Here is a 14,467-nt window from a genome sequence, read left to right on the forward strand (position 1 = left end):
TATAGTTCTAACTTAGAGACTTCCATATCTTGCAAGCATCTCTTACTGCTTGCCTCTTGCTTCTAGTTACTTATTGCTCTTTGATTTTGTGTGGTTGCATACAGTTCTTCTGTTAGTCACAGTAACTAAATTCATTCCTGTGCAGATGAAAAGCTCTTGAGTGGGATTGAATTGCACTTCTGCTTTGTGCTTTGCCTCTCTGTCAGGCTGAATTTTGCCCACTTATTGAAAAAAAATAATTAAGTCAATTCATTATGGACAAAAAGTTCACAGCTCTCTTTGCTGGGTCTTATCTCCACTATGCTGCTTTCTGCATTGATCTCCTCTAGTGCAAGTAGAACATGTATGTGAAGGTGCTTGGTTTGGGGCCAGTGCAAACCAGAATAAAGGCTAAACTGTTTCTGCATCATTTTTGAGCTGGGGAAACATGCAGACACTCCTGTAATTTTCCTAAAATCTGTTGCTGTTTGTGGAGATATACAGAAGCCACATTAAAAATGATCTGCTTTTGTAGGTAACATTACCAGGGTATGTCTCTTGGATATAGGAAATAGCATATAGTGTTAAATACTCTTCATGCAAAATTTTAAGATTTAATGGTATCAGCCTATTATTTACAATATTATGCTCAACATTCTTGATTGGGGGGAATGTTTTTTTTCTTTACATGCAAACCTTGCAAGAACAGATGTGAATGTTTTAGAACTACTTGCAGGGGATGTTAAGTCAGTGTGCCTTAGTATTTTATTCATGTCATATACAAACTTATTCAATTTCTTTTAGATGGTAAAATAGCATAAGTCAATTATGGTTAGAAACGGTTGTACCACACATACTCGTGTTACTGCCTTCTTCATTTCAGCCAGTGAAACAAACCTTTTTACTGACTCTTAAGCAAGAAATGGAAGCTTCAGTATTTTATGAGGTTTTAAATGTTGGCAACAACCTAAAACAAATTATATTTTTGCTGTACACTAATATATTACTTGTATTATCTTGCCTTTGAACAACCATATCATTGTTTCCCCATAAGGTGTATTCAGGAAAATAATTCCCACGGCCTCTTAGGGTTTGCGGTCACTCTGTGACTGTGGGGTTGCTTCCTGTTTAGCGAGTGGCTTTGCCATAGTGGAGTTGCATTTGCTACACAGATCTCTGATTTCTAGGAGACTTTCTTCCACAGCTTTTGCAAACATGTCAGAGGAGGTTTCTTTACAGTCTTTAAAGCTTGAGATGCAAAATAATATGTGCTCTGGCTGAGGGTTATAACATGCTCCATAACCGTTGGGCACCACAGGCCCGTAGCAGCAGAACATTTCCATGGTAGTTGGAACCTGGTTGCAGGGAGAAGGTAAGGAATGATTTCTGATTAATCAGGGCATCTGAAATGCTGGTTAGGAATGAAGCAAAACAAACAAACGAACAAACAACCCCCCCACACACATACCCCAATGCTACTAGTGTTTGAAATGTGGTGAATCCTCCTTACAGAATATGGCTTCCTTCAGAAGTCCAGACCTGGAGCTGACACTTGGAAGGTAAAAGCTGATCTCAGTATAGAATTTGGTTGTGTGCATTAGAAAACTGGAATCATTTGAAGTAGGTGTAATGTATTTCTTTGCTTGCTCTATACAGATCTTTAACAGCTATGAGCTTTGTTTACTGATTGCTATGGAATTTGTAAGGCTGTATGTAATTATGTTACATAAAACTTCTGTAAGGTTTTCCTTAATTTATCTTAAACTTGTTATGTTAACCTGGTAATGTGAAGGCTGTAATCAATTACAGAATGTAGTTTGTCCATTTTTAATAATCATTTATAATTGTGATGCTGTCTAAAAATATATTTTAATGTGTCTAGGTACCAGCTAAAATTACATTTCTATTACACTTCAGTTTAATTATGGCATAATACTGGAGTGAAACACTTTCTACTAGAGAAAATAAAAAATGTGTTAGAAATCTATATGTTTCAGACTTTGTGTACATGGGCCTTCAGAAATGACATTTGGTTTTTTAATGGTGTAGAACAAGCCATTAGTCCTGCTAATAGAGCCATAGAATTGTCAGATAAATTGGCTGTGCAACAGCCGAAGGCCATATAGCTATTCAGGAGCACTCTTTGCTCATGGATAGTTTCTTGGAGAATTTATGTAGTAGTATGTTGGTTACATTCACTCATGTCTGAAAGCCTACAAACATTATGACAAGATCAAATTACTTATTAAGGTTTTATGCTTCAGCACGATATTATAAGTCTTTTTTGTTGCATAGTTCCAATCTATGCAGTTGAGTTAGTGTTTCCGTAAATGAATTCCTACATAGATTTCTTCTTTCATTAGGACTGCTGCTATATGCAATGAAACATTTAATTTTTAAGCTGTATGCTACAAAGGACGTTTCCTTTTTGAGAACACTGAATATAGGAAGCGTTGACTTTTAGAGTATCTTAGTATAGTTGTACATAACTATAAATCTGTAAATGTCTGTAAATTTGAATGTCTGTAAATGTCTAATATGTCTGTAAATCCAGATGCATGCCTGCATGGATTGCAGTCTGACAGTGAGTAGCTGAAGGCTCTAGAAGATTTTAGACATAGCTACTTTTAAGAAGAAAACTTGCTCACAGCTCTTGGCTTTTCTCTCTCAGAATGGCAGCCTGTCTGGCTTGTGGCTGTACTGTCACTGGAGAAAAGAATTCCCACTAGAGCCGGTGCCTGGGGGGAAGGAGGAAAAGACAGGAAATGGGAGGATATGTAGTATGGAAAGTGAGGAAGGAGTGGGCCCTCATAAAAATTTTGCTGAATTTGTATGTGTGCATTTTCAGAATTTCTGGGAAAGGCTTTGAGGTGTTGCAAGGGAAGTAAAAACTTCAGCCAGTATTTACTGTGCTAATTTGGGGAAATGAACCAAAACTGGAAAAAAAAATCTGGAGAATTTTGCAGATCTCTTGATGTATCAGTGTTTTTTTTTTTTTTAATCTAGCATTCTCACTGTGAACTGCAAGGTCTAAAGAACAAGAATGAATTAGCCTTTGCATAGCAAGACCAGTGAATATGAAAAACTCACCTGGCTGGTTGAGAGGATGAATCGATTGCTTGTCAAATACGTCCCATCTGTAAATATCTCTGGCAGTTCCTTGAAGTGTTCCCGTGCCACCTCTCTCAGCCCTAGCAGATGATTGTCTATTGCCATTCCAGTAATAGCCTGTGTACAACATGGTGTACGTCAGTATTTAACTAAGTATGGAGGTGCATTCCTGGCTGTTGTTGCCTAGTTTTCTGGTCAGAGTTGATGAACTTGGTTTGAATGGTGTAATGCCTTACCTCAATTCAGATATTACTCCAGGTATGTACTCTGCTGATCAATAACTAGAATCCATCTGGTGCTTTGTAGTTGTAAGTATTAGGAAAGAGCTTGGTCTTGAGATGTGTCATGTGCTGATGTTATCGGCAATTCTGGATGCTCATCATTTCTCAGAGCTGAATATCATGGATTGGTCTTTCAAAGCTGCTAAAGGGAGAATATGGGGCACTGGATTTCTCTAAGTAGATTTGGAATTGCCGGTGCATCACTAGGATTATATTATAAGGAAGCTCCAAAACACCTTCAGGCTGGAATTAATCTTTTATTGCATTGCTGCCTGGGTCTCAATCCTGGCAGGTAGAATGCATGTGATTCCATAGAATTTAGATCCAAAGATCTACTAGAGGTCTACTACAGATCTACTAGTGATCACAGAATAACTTAAGTTGGAAAGGACCTCTGGAAGTCATCTTTCTGATCCAACTACCTCTCAGAGCAGGGCCATCTTCAAAGTTAGATCCAATTTCAAGTATAGAACAGATCTACTAGTGATCTATCATGATCTACTAGCATCCCCCACCACTTGAGAAGACTGGGATTAGGGATGCGGATGCCTTCTCTATTTAATTCACTGCCTAAACACCCCAATTTCCCTTCACCCCTGCCTATGTGCTGGCTTCGCTGAAGAGTTGGATTGTCTCAGAGGCAGCCCTTGTTTCTAAGAAGGCATTTGAGAACGGTAAGTATAGGACAACATAGCTGGATAAACTCCCCAGGCCCAGCACCATGGATCTAGGATCAGATTAAACAGGGCTTTTCAAGAGAAAATAAGGTGTTTGGCAAGCAAGAGACCTAGAGCAATCCACGTTCCATCCTGCTGCCCTGATTCTCTGCTCACCACACTCATAGCTCGCAACCAGCCATGCTTGCCCCTAGGCCCTGCTCATGATTGTCCCTGTTTTCCTCCTGTGTCCCGTGTTGCAGGGGGGCAATCAGCAGCATGTGCCATGGCTGACTGGTTAACGGTATGGGCATGCTGATGACCAGCTAGCCAGCTCTCAAGAACTAATTGCTGCAGAGCCTGTAATAATTTTTTTTTGCCCTGGGCTTGCTATGCTTGGTCCCTCTGCTCTAACCAGCTACCTAACTCCATAGACTTACGGAATTTCATTAGGTTTAATATCTTTGACCTGCTAGCATATGTGATTGAAGATGGCTAACAGGATCAAAAGTTAGTAGAGGAAGTAGGCAGACAGATGGACAGAGAGCATAATTACAGGTGTTTTGTTTCTTTAGGAAACCAATCAAAATTTTGGCAGCTGAAGAACAGGGCTGAGCTGTTCTGAATGGGCAGAAATTGTCTCAGATGAAAAGATGCATTTAAAGGCCTTCTTTTTTCCTTCTGTTTATTCTCCAGAAGTGGCACAAAAGCTTGTTAGCCTCATTCTAAGTGGTGAGTGTATTGATTACAGGAGGATGGAGTTGAGGAAGGGAATGCTGAACAAGGAATTTTGGACTACACTGAAAACAGAACTGATATCCCCATGCCATGGCACCAGCCCCTCATAACAAGGGAAACAAAGCAACCTAAGAGAGAACGTAGGATTTAAAGAAGAGCACCAGCTTGTTTTTCCTCTTAGGTGCAGAATCATCCTAACCACTAATAAATGCCTGAAGCAAGGGGCAAGGAGTGCATAATCTTATTTGGCATATTAAGGAATAGACACCCATTGGTAAAGGGCCTATTTGGTCATCAAGCCAGATGGAGCAGGGAAGCTGCAAAAAGGAGCATACATCAGGGCAGCATTTACTTGTTTTTCCCATAGAGGGAAACTGACTTGATAATCAAAGGAAATATTTTGCTATCACACAAGATTTATAAGGCTGTTAGCAATGACATTTTTGCAACATAGATCAATGCCATGTCTGAAGAGAGGCCGAGACAGGCTAACGAAATAAACTGTGAGTCAACGCATAGGAAAAAACTGTGCTAAATTAAATTTTAGGGCTCCACATTTAAGATAGCAATGCTACTAGTAAGCCTTAACAAGGGGAAATAAAATCATTAGATTGCTTTTTGTTTTATGAAGTAGATTTTTTGGTTTTCTTAGGGGCTATTACACTGCAGTCTGTTACATATATGATTTAGTCAGACCATGCAAGTCTTACCCATAAAGACACATCAATTAAATTCATTTTCCCATAGTGATTTTAATTTTTTCCCGTGAGTTACACCAGAGGCTAAATTTTGTGACATTTTCTTGGACTGGAATGACTTGGGGGGGGGGGGGTTAATAGGAAAAAAAAAAAAGATGTTGTATAGAAACTCCACTGGTTGTGACCCGGTAAATCAGCAGTACATTGTCTTCACTGGGAGATTGCCCTGAGATAGCTCAGGCGAGACAGTTTCTCTGAGGTAAGACTTGCCTCTGCTTTAAAGATGAAATTCAGTCTCAGCTTCTAAGGTGCATATCCCAGTATGGTGTTTGAAACACAAAACCTTCTCCCCTGCTTCTTTTGTTTCACAGACTTAGGAACAAATCCTGCCTAAACACAACACTTCACCTCTCCTATGCTCTAAGCATACCTTGGAAATAGCCACTAGAAGTGAATAATTCCTTGAGTATGGTGAGTATTTAAACAGTAATCAGCAATGATTATATGTAACGGTTTTTAGTGGGTTTGTTAGGCAATAGTCTGAGGCAGAACCATGGGCAGCAGATCGTCTTAACATAGCTGGTTATTAACATTTATTAATTTCATGAGTGGTTTGAGAAAGTTGTTAGTAAATTAAGTCTGTGCTTTGTCTTGACACAGCGGGATGCAGAGTGTTACCCAGTATGAATTGTCTCAATTTTATTCAATAGAAAATGAGTGGTATTTAACACCAAAATTATTTTTTCACTGGGAGGAATCCCTTCCTTTTTTAAATACTGCATTTGGACCTTTAAAATGGAGTTTCTACAATCCTTCCCTTGTTGTTAATGACCTCTATTTTATGGCACCCTGGATCAGCCTTCTGGAATACCTGTCTATCTGAGGAGCTATATTCTCAGTTGCTGGCCACAGACTTAGTGGAACTATGACTGCTCTTGTCAGCTGAGGATCAGCTCCCAGATAAGGATCTCTCTCCCCTAGGGAAGAGGAACATAAGAAAATATGCCAATGATCAGTTTTAGGGAGAAAAAAAAAATCTTCCTATGTGTTACAGATTTCATGAGCTTTTCTGTAATATTATAGCTTTAGGATCTAAATACCTGTAAACTTTGGGAATCTAAATTTTCCAGTTTGAGTTCTATCCCTCATGCATGTTATAAGGCAGCTAAGTCAATTGCTTCTTAAGCCTTGCTTGCTTCTTTTCCTGTTAAGGCACTCGGTTGTCAACTTGCCACTTCATCTTAGAATGCCCCATTTCCTCTTTTCTTGGCTCTCTGCATGGCTAACATTTAATGATGGTCACAAAGAGCTCAGAATAAAGGGTTATTGCATCTTGCTAGTGTTCTGCTTTGCAAACCTTTCAATATATATATTTTAAAACTTCGTTATATTTTGACTGCAAGCACTTTAAGGCAGAGGCTATTTTTGAATTGTTAATTTGTACAGTACCAAACTTAGTGGAATCTTAATTTGTGGCTGGGACTCCTAATTAATGACAGCGATGCAAGTCATACATGTTTCACAGATACACGTTGCCTGTGAATATGTTGTATAGAGTGTCATGTTCCGTGACAGTTCTAGATGAGAGAGGTAATGCCCAAGAGCGATGATCTTGCCACTGATGTCTTATGCAGAATTTTGTCATTTTGCCTTCAGGATTAATTGGGATTAGTTGAATAAGGCTATTTAAAGTATGTTTGGGTCATTAGAAATTTTCTTGAATGTGTCACAGTGGATACTTTCCTATTTAGAGATGACTACATTTTATAATGCTCAAATACTTAAAGACTGTATCTTCATACTTTTCTTGGAAAAACTAGCTAGTCCTTATCCAGACAAAGCAATGTTTTACTTACCAAAATAGTGTAATTAGTCTGAGCTGCAATTGCATCCTTAAATCTCTGCATCTTCTCAGAATCCTGTTGGGGAATAGAAATATATCTATTATTGAAATATCTTTCAAAGAAATAGCATCTTCCATCAATTAACCAGCAACCAAATAGGAAGGACTCTCAAATGCCCTTTTCTCCTTTCTCCGGTGTAAGTACTCTGAATAAATGTATCAGTGAAAAGCCATAGGGATTCAGTGTCATGATCAGCTACAGCACTTGGTTGTGTGAGGGTTGAACAGGCTCATTGGTCGTGCTCTGTTTGAAGTTGAGGAAAGATTTGCAGTTCCTTTCCATGGGTCTTTGGGGGTGTAGATTATTACTAATTGAATCACTTCGTTTGAAGTAGGGAAGATAATTGCCAAGTGTAATTCAGCCTTTCAAAACAGGCAGTATATCTTCTCCAGAATGATTTATCTGGACAATGACAGTGGTATTAATGAAAACCATTACTGATGCTTTAGTAGCTGGTCAAGAAATTACTCCCCTGTGTGAAAGGGCATCTAGAAGTTTCCACAGCCGCTCTACCCTTCACAGATGCCTCACATTTCAGATAACAAACTAGCAAATTTTGAGTCCTGTCTAATGTCAGCTTTTTACATCAAAAGAGCGATCCTAGGAAGTGCTGCCTTGCTGTGCATCAAGTCAGACACTTCAACTTTGGGAGACCCTGAAACAGCCAAGAATGGCTAGGTCTCCAGATGAACAGGGAACCTTCAGCTCCAGTGGACGATGAATGATCTTTTTAACAAAGAATTCCTTTTAGAAGCAATTCAAGGCCACCATCAGGGACCCTCAAAGTACAGAGTCTGATATTTTTTCACAAGGCTACAGCCAGGCCTTAGTTCCCTTATACAGATTAAATTATCAAATGCAGTCTTTAAATCTGATTAATTTACAGCTATTCAAGCAATCTCTGCAGTGTCAGATGCTGCTTCTTTTACAGCAAGTGTCAAATGCGTGAGATATTTCTCCTGGTAGAGAATCAATCTGACTTGATCAATCTTTGGTGACTGTTCAAGCTCTGCCTTGAAAAGCACTTTTATTGGCAATAGATAGAATTTTTTTTAATTTGATTTGGATTAATGGCTATTAACAAACAATATTTTGGGGACTTCAAGGCTACTTAAATCAAATGATGCATCTCTTTGTCCAAAAAAATAGAATTAACCCCGTCACATCCACAAGCAATCAGTAGGTCTAAAGAAATCACCTTGGAAGAGAGTTCTGTTAAGTGAATTCTGTTTCTAACTGATTCTGTGATCACAATATATATATAGTTTTGGATTGAAAGCTGTTCAAATCTGAACAAACATTTTGCTACTTTAAAAGTTTGTCTCAAAGACAGTCATGGATCTGTTTAGATGCCCTTTGCATTTCTCAGTGGACAAGAAGGCAGGAAAAGTAGCAGTGGAGGGGTCTGCATTCTGCTTGCAGCCTTTTCAGAGGGAATAAAAACTTTCTCCCTGTTTGGTATTGCTAAGGCATGTGATATTAAGATTTTGGGGTGGGAGCATGGCGTTCTGCTTTGTCATGTGAAGCAATACAGTTCAGGATGCTGTTAAGATGGGCACAATCTCAGATCTAAGTCATAAAGAAATGAGAAATATTGAAGCTTTGGGAGAGCTGGAGAAGTCAGAAAGTGCTGGACCGGGGAAGATGGAAAGAGACTGTTGGAGGGAGGAAGAGGAACATGGCCAGACAATGTGTCAGGAGCAGGCTGGCTCTTCCTAGGACTGCCCCAAGCCTGTGGGAACGTGTGTTGGGACTGGGGGTATGCCAAGGCCCGAGTCAGGAGGGGAGGGTTTGCACGGATGACTCCAGCTTCTAATGAAATACTGTTAAGAGCTGTGCCATGGGCAGTTGGACAGGGCATTGTGATAGCGGATAACAAAGGCATCTTCTTGTCTAATGTATGGTAGTCACTAGTGTATATAGTAGTATGGTCATAAATCTGCCTTGAATTACCCATACTAGGTAGGAAATTACCTCAGCTTTCCTTTGAGCTGTCATTTTTAATATGGAACTTCTTCAAATCATGTTCGTCATGAGGTAAGTTCTGGACTTGGTAATCTTAAGGGGGTTGAATAAGCAGTGGACAAACAGACTACGTCTTCTCTGGACAAATTTTTCCTCATCTTCTGATTTTAGAGCCCATTTTACAATGTTTCATTAATTTACACTTAGTTTACAGCCCAGTAATACTTTTGGCAATCCTATGCTAGATGCTAAGGAACATCTATGTGGGCTGTTGACGCTGTAGCGGGCTTTTTGTGTGAAATGATCTATATGGTGGTAGTGTTTTGCAGCTAAACATCCACCAGGAAACTGCCTGTACAGCAGTGAAGAGCAGTGGGTGGAAGTGGCACACAGAGACATGTTAAGGGAAGCGCTCTGGAGGCAGCAGGAGGGACAATGGCACAGATCTGTTTGTGCAGATACTGTCTCAGCTCTGTCAGCTGTACCTCTTCCCATCACTATCTACTATGCAGAGCACTCATGCTTCTGGCAAACAGATGGTGGTGTCTCAAAAAAAGGCAACACAGTTTTTCATTTTTGCAAGATGGCTGTCAGGACAGTTTAGAGAGCTGTTTTATTAGCTAGGCAATATCTTTTTATCATTAAGGTTCAGGTCCCTTGGGGATCCCAGAAGAATAATTATATTTGGCAGAAGCACAACTTTAAAACCAAAAAGATCAGTCAGAACATTTCCACCAAAATCAAAGCATGTGAATTAGATCACTTCACACATTGCAATCTGCAGCACAGCTATCTGTTGTAGGGACCTGCCAGGCAATTCCCCTGGTGTGGCAGTATAATGATCCTGAACTTTCCATGTTCAGCCTAGATCTCTCCAGGGAGCAGAATTTGTCTCTGATGATGGATCGTACAGAAGATGATACTAGGTCTAACCTCAGATGTTTTGTTTCTTATAATGCCATGTTTAGGCACCTGTGAATCTTTTGGATGCTTAAATAAAAATAAAAATATATAAATATTTAGCTTAATGGCTGGTTTGCATAAAGAGCAAAATCCTGTAAAGCCTGTTATCCTGCCCTGTGCCTTTATGCTCTTGCTTAATAGTTAACAACTGAGAGATTGGGGATTGTGGATGTATTTATTTGCTTAGAGTTTTACCAGAGAAGTTAGAGGGAGCCAGACCAACGTACCGATAGAGCTGACTTATCATCAATCATTGCTTTTACAAAAGCAAATGCTTCTGAGGTAGCAGACCTAATATTGTCGACTCTGCCCTCATCAAAACGGCGTATGGAAGCACTTTCATAGGTAGGGACAAGTCTCCTGTGGCATCTGAGAAAATGAAATAAGAAAAAGAATGGTTATTTTCAAGGAATCATAAAGACGAAAAGAAATATAGGCTCAGTATGTTTCATTGTTACTGCCGTGATTTTATTTTTTGCATAGTATTCATCTTAATGTTAATAGAATTCTATAAGAAACTTAAAAAAGATGGATGCTCACTCCTTTCTAATATGAGGAGCTGCATATGGTTGTATACATTTCAGTTATGCAGCACCAGTAAAAAATGACTTGCTGTGTAAAAACAAGGCTAGTAAAACTAGAATTTACTGAAAGATCTCAAGGAATATTTTATTTGTACTGTGTCGTAAAATAATTGTGTAATTAATCATATACTTATAGGAGTGAAATAGGTTTTATTTAAAACAAGAAAAAATGCACTGTGTGTTTGTGTGAATGAAAAACAGAAAATTAAAAGGGGAAAAGGGTGCCATTTGAGACTACGAAGTGGACAGAAAGCCCACGTTGCAAATAGAACGGAGCATGTAGACTATTGTTCTAATTTGCATCCAGATATATATAGCTACCACCTCTGTTTCAGGAAACCTACTTTGCCTTAGCTACTTCCAGTTCAGTCAGGGCTCTCAGTTATAACATAACTGTCCCCTAAGCTTTTTGTAGCATAAATGGGATTTGTATGATGGCTGAGATCCAGATGAAAATCTTGGACCAGATCGTTGTTGGCCTTGGTTAATGGAGTATGCAAAATGTGTTAGGCATCTGCTGGTTTTGGCTAGATAAAGAGCACTTCAGGATTTAATTTGACATGATAAAGATTAAGAATTATTGGTGTAATAGGCTGTTCTGCAGGAAACTATGCAGCTGATCTCTATCCTGGAGCATTAGCCGTTCTGACAATGTAAAAAGGAGCTTTTAACTTTGATAATAGCATGGAAATCAGAGGGTATTATCAAATCTTGAGGTGCCTGTGAGGAAGGGAGCAGCAGTAGTTATTATCCTGTATAGGAACTCTGATCTGATATGCTGCTGTAGTATCTATGTTGTTCCCTGCAGCCCAGGACACGCCTGTGTGGGGAGCTCTAGCTTATTGCCACAGTGCCCTCAAGCTACACCCTTAGTGGCAAAGGAGCTTTTCTGCCCCATGTACTCAGATCCCCTCGCTGCTTTGGCTGCTTTGGCTGCTGTGGATGGCAGGATTGTCTGCCAGTCTCTGCCATGTCCCCTCACCCTCTTCTCTATGCCAGGCACAGTGACAGCAGTGGGGAGGGGGCTAGCAGGGAATGGTGCGTGTGGGAGCAGGGAGTGGGTCAATACAGCAAAGCGTGAAAAAGGGGGTGAGTGAAAGGAGTACTCTGTCTTAGACCCAGGGGCAATTTCCATCTTGGCTGCCTTGCAGTCTTCAGGTAAGATAACTCATTTCCATGCAGAAGGTATTTGTCTGGTGCTAAGGAAAATCTCAACCATTTGTATAAACAACTAATCGAGTATCTCCTCTTGTGCTACCTTGTTCCTGTGATTTTAATTAACCTTACCTGTAAAATGCTAGCTGAAGTGCTACTTGAATGTAGGCATCTGGGCTAGTCTTTTGTTTCTTGATAAATTCTTTTCCATAGTTCTCAAACTTGTAGGCAATAAAGTCCAGATTTTTTACTAACCTGGAAAACAAGCAGAGGCGGTGATCATGGGGGGCAATGCAAAATTCTCCTGTTACATTTTGGTTTGCAAATAAAACCCAGAGAACATTTCATGCCTATGCCCACTCTAAGGTGAGTGGGCCCCTATTCTGCTGGTGGTCCCGGCATTTGGTAACTTGTTCCCACTAACTTTTATTCATACAGGTTCTAGACTGGGCTTGTAATCTGCAACCCTGACATGAGCTGTGGCACTCGGATCTTTCAGTTCCTTTCAGTAAAACACCTTTTTCTCTCTGGCATTTCCTCCTCTGAGGCCTAAGACAGGGCCTCCTTTGTTCTGGACAAATTTCTGAGAGATTTACAAGTGTAAGAAATAGGTGAAGACCATAGGCTCCTTTCAGTGTTTCTATTTAGAATGCTACCTTTATTTAAAAACAGCAAAAAATTACTCTGTATCCTGAATGTTTTTATACTCTCATATATGCTTTTAGTCACTTTGAGGCCTCATTTAGTGTGATCACACTGGACAGACTTAGAGTTGATCACGTGTATACTGTTAATTCTTCAGAGAGAGTTACAACAAAGACCTGAATATTGAAATGAAATCATTTGAAAGAAAATCTCTCATTGCCATGACTCCCATCCCCAAAATCATGCAAATCTGTTACAGTGTGGAAACCCAGTCAGAAGAACTAACCTTTGCAGCAGCAACATGGATGCAAACAAATTAAATAACTGAATTCAAATTGTTTATTCAAACCAGCTGTATTCTACTTGTCCTATGTATGTATTTCCATTGGCCTGGCTTCTGCTTTAATCAGGTTGAACCATGTACCCATAAAAACAGAGGACAGGCAGTGTTTGCATCCTGTGCAAATAGGGAAGGTCATTTCAACTGTTTTTCCAGTGATCTTTAGCTTTCCTAATATTTACATGGAAGGAACACAGTGCTAGTGCAATGCCTGAATACTGTATATTAATTCCATAAGGGCGCCATGCTGCAAAGAGATGCTAAATACCTCCAGCTTTGGGAAGAGGAGGAGGAGGAGTGGGTGAGCAAGGAGAGTGCTATAGGAGGAAACACCTTCCTGAACACACTGTGCTGAGTGGTTCCCAGTTTGCATTCATCCTTCAGAAAAATGAGGAATCTGTGCTACCTTTGGAGTTTTTCTGCTGATGATGCCAAGTGTGCCTGAATTTCAGGGCAACATTTCCATCTTAGTCTCCGTGGAGCAGGAAGCTCGCTCACTGAATCGGCTCGGACTAACTTCTTGGAGCTTTCTTTCCTATGAGTATGTGAGAGAAAATGCATTAAGGTCACAGTAATAATCTGTTTGTTAAATAGCGCTTTCTTAGCAGTTTGTTGGTCAATGCCTGATTTCTAATGGTTTGAGCATGGTTTAGTGTGGCCCTGTGCCACCGGGGGAATTTGATGCTGGTAGAGCATTTCCAGGGCTCAGAGTGGGCATGGTAGCTGTAATGAAAGGGGACTCACATGTGCTTGAGCAAGTGTTCTGTGCACTGCACCAGGACGATGCCATCGAAAGGGGAATGCTCACACACTGTACCGCAGACTCCGTCTCTTCCTACTACGAACTAAGTGAGAAAAAGAACAAGCACAAGATATTGTAGTGAATGTATCACATTCTGGGTAAGTTACCTATGGCAGCAACCCAACCTGACAAGAGATGTTGTCATTCTCCTGTGGTTTTCTATTGCTCGCATCAGGAACTTCCTTGACTTATAGATCCAGATGTATAGATACAAATGACAGTGGGAGACACACAGTGTTGGATCCTTTTTATGCTGCTATTTTGGATTTTGGGCCCACTCCTGGGAGGATGCGAACTTTACCAATTCCCATTTCCCAATCTGGAAGTTGGATTTAGCATCTGCCCTTACGGTAGAGAAGATTCCCGTCACTAGAAAGACAGGAAGGGCTTCTCCTTCAGCATTTGGGAGGGAATGGAAGACTTTTATATCTGGCAAGTTCCTTAGAATCACATTTTATTGCAAATGTCCTATCAAATGATCAAGCCGATCCTTATTTAATAGCTTTCTCATGGCTTGTTTCACTATCCTGCTTCCTCTTTTCCTTTTTGTGGTGGTTTCTTCATTTCCCTCTTACTTGCTTCCTTCCTGATTTCATTGCATACACACTGGTATAACTGGTTGCACTTAACACACTCTAGTTCAGTG

At 40.1% G+C, this 14,467-nt stretch overlaps 1 protein-coding gene across 1 annotated transcript in view; it reads right to left on the reverse strand.

Annotated features, from left to right (window-relative positions):
* Positions 1 to 749: 749 nt before the first annotated feature.
* The window catches only part of CHAT (choline O-acetyltransferase), a 34,434-nt gene continuing 20,716 nt past the window's right edge, over positions 750 to 14,467 (reverse strand). Inside the window, exons 9-15 of the mRNA XM_067299507.1 lie at positions 13,764 to 13,864; positions 13,426 to 13,554; positions 12,167 to 12,289; positions 10,523 to 10,664; positions 7,320 to 7,382; positions 3,070 to 3,207; positions 750 to 1,334 (exon numbers count right to left, since the gene is read on the reverse strand). Of these exons, the coding sequence (XP_067155608.1) occupies positions 1,065 to 1,334; positions 3,070 to 3,207; positions 7,320 to 7,382; positions 10,523 to 10,664; positions 12,167 to 12,289; positions 13,426 to 13,554; positions 13,764 to 13,864 (966 nt within the window). The 3' untranslated portion in view covers positions 750 to 1,064. The remainder of the gene's footprint in view (positions 1,335 to 3,069; positions 3,208 to 7,319; positions 7,383 to 10,522; positions 10,665 to 12,166; positions 12,290 to 13,425; positions 13,555 to 13,763; positions 13,865 to 14,467) is intronic.

Source organism: Apteryx mantelli, chromosome 7 (genome assembly GCF_036417845.1).
Source record: "Apteryx mantelli isolate bAptMan1 chromosome 7, bAptMan1.hap1, whole genome shotgun sequence".
Taxonomy (NCBI): domain Eukaryota; kingdom Metazoa; phylum Chordata; class Aves; order Apterygiformes; family Apterygidae; genus Apteryx; species Apteryx mantelli.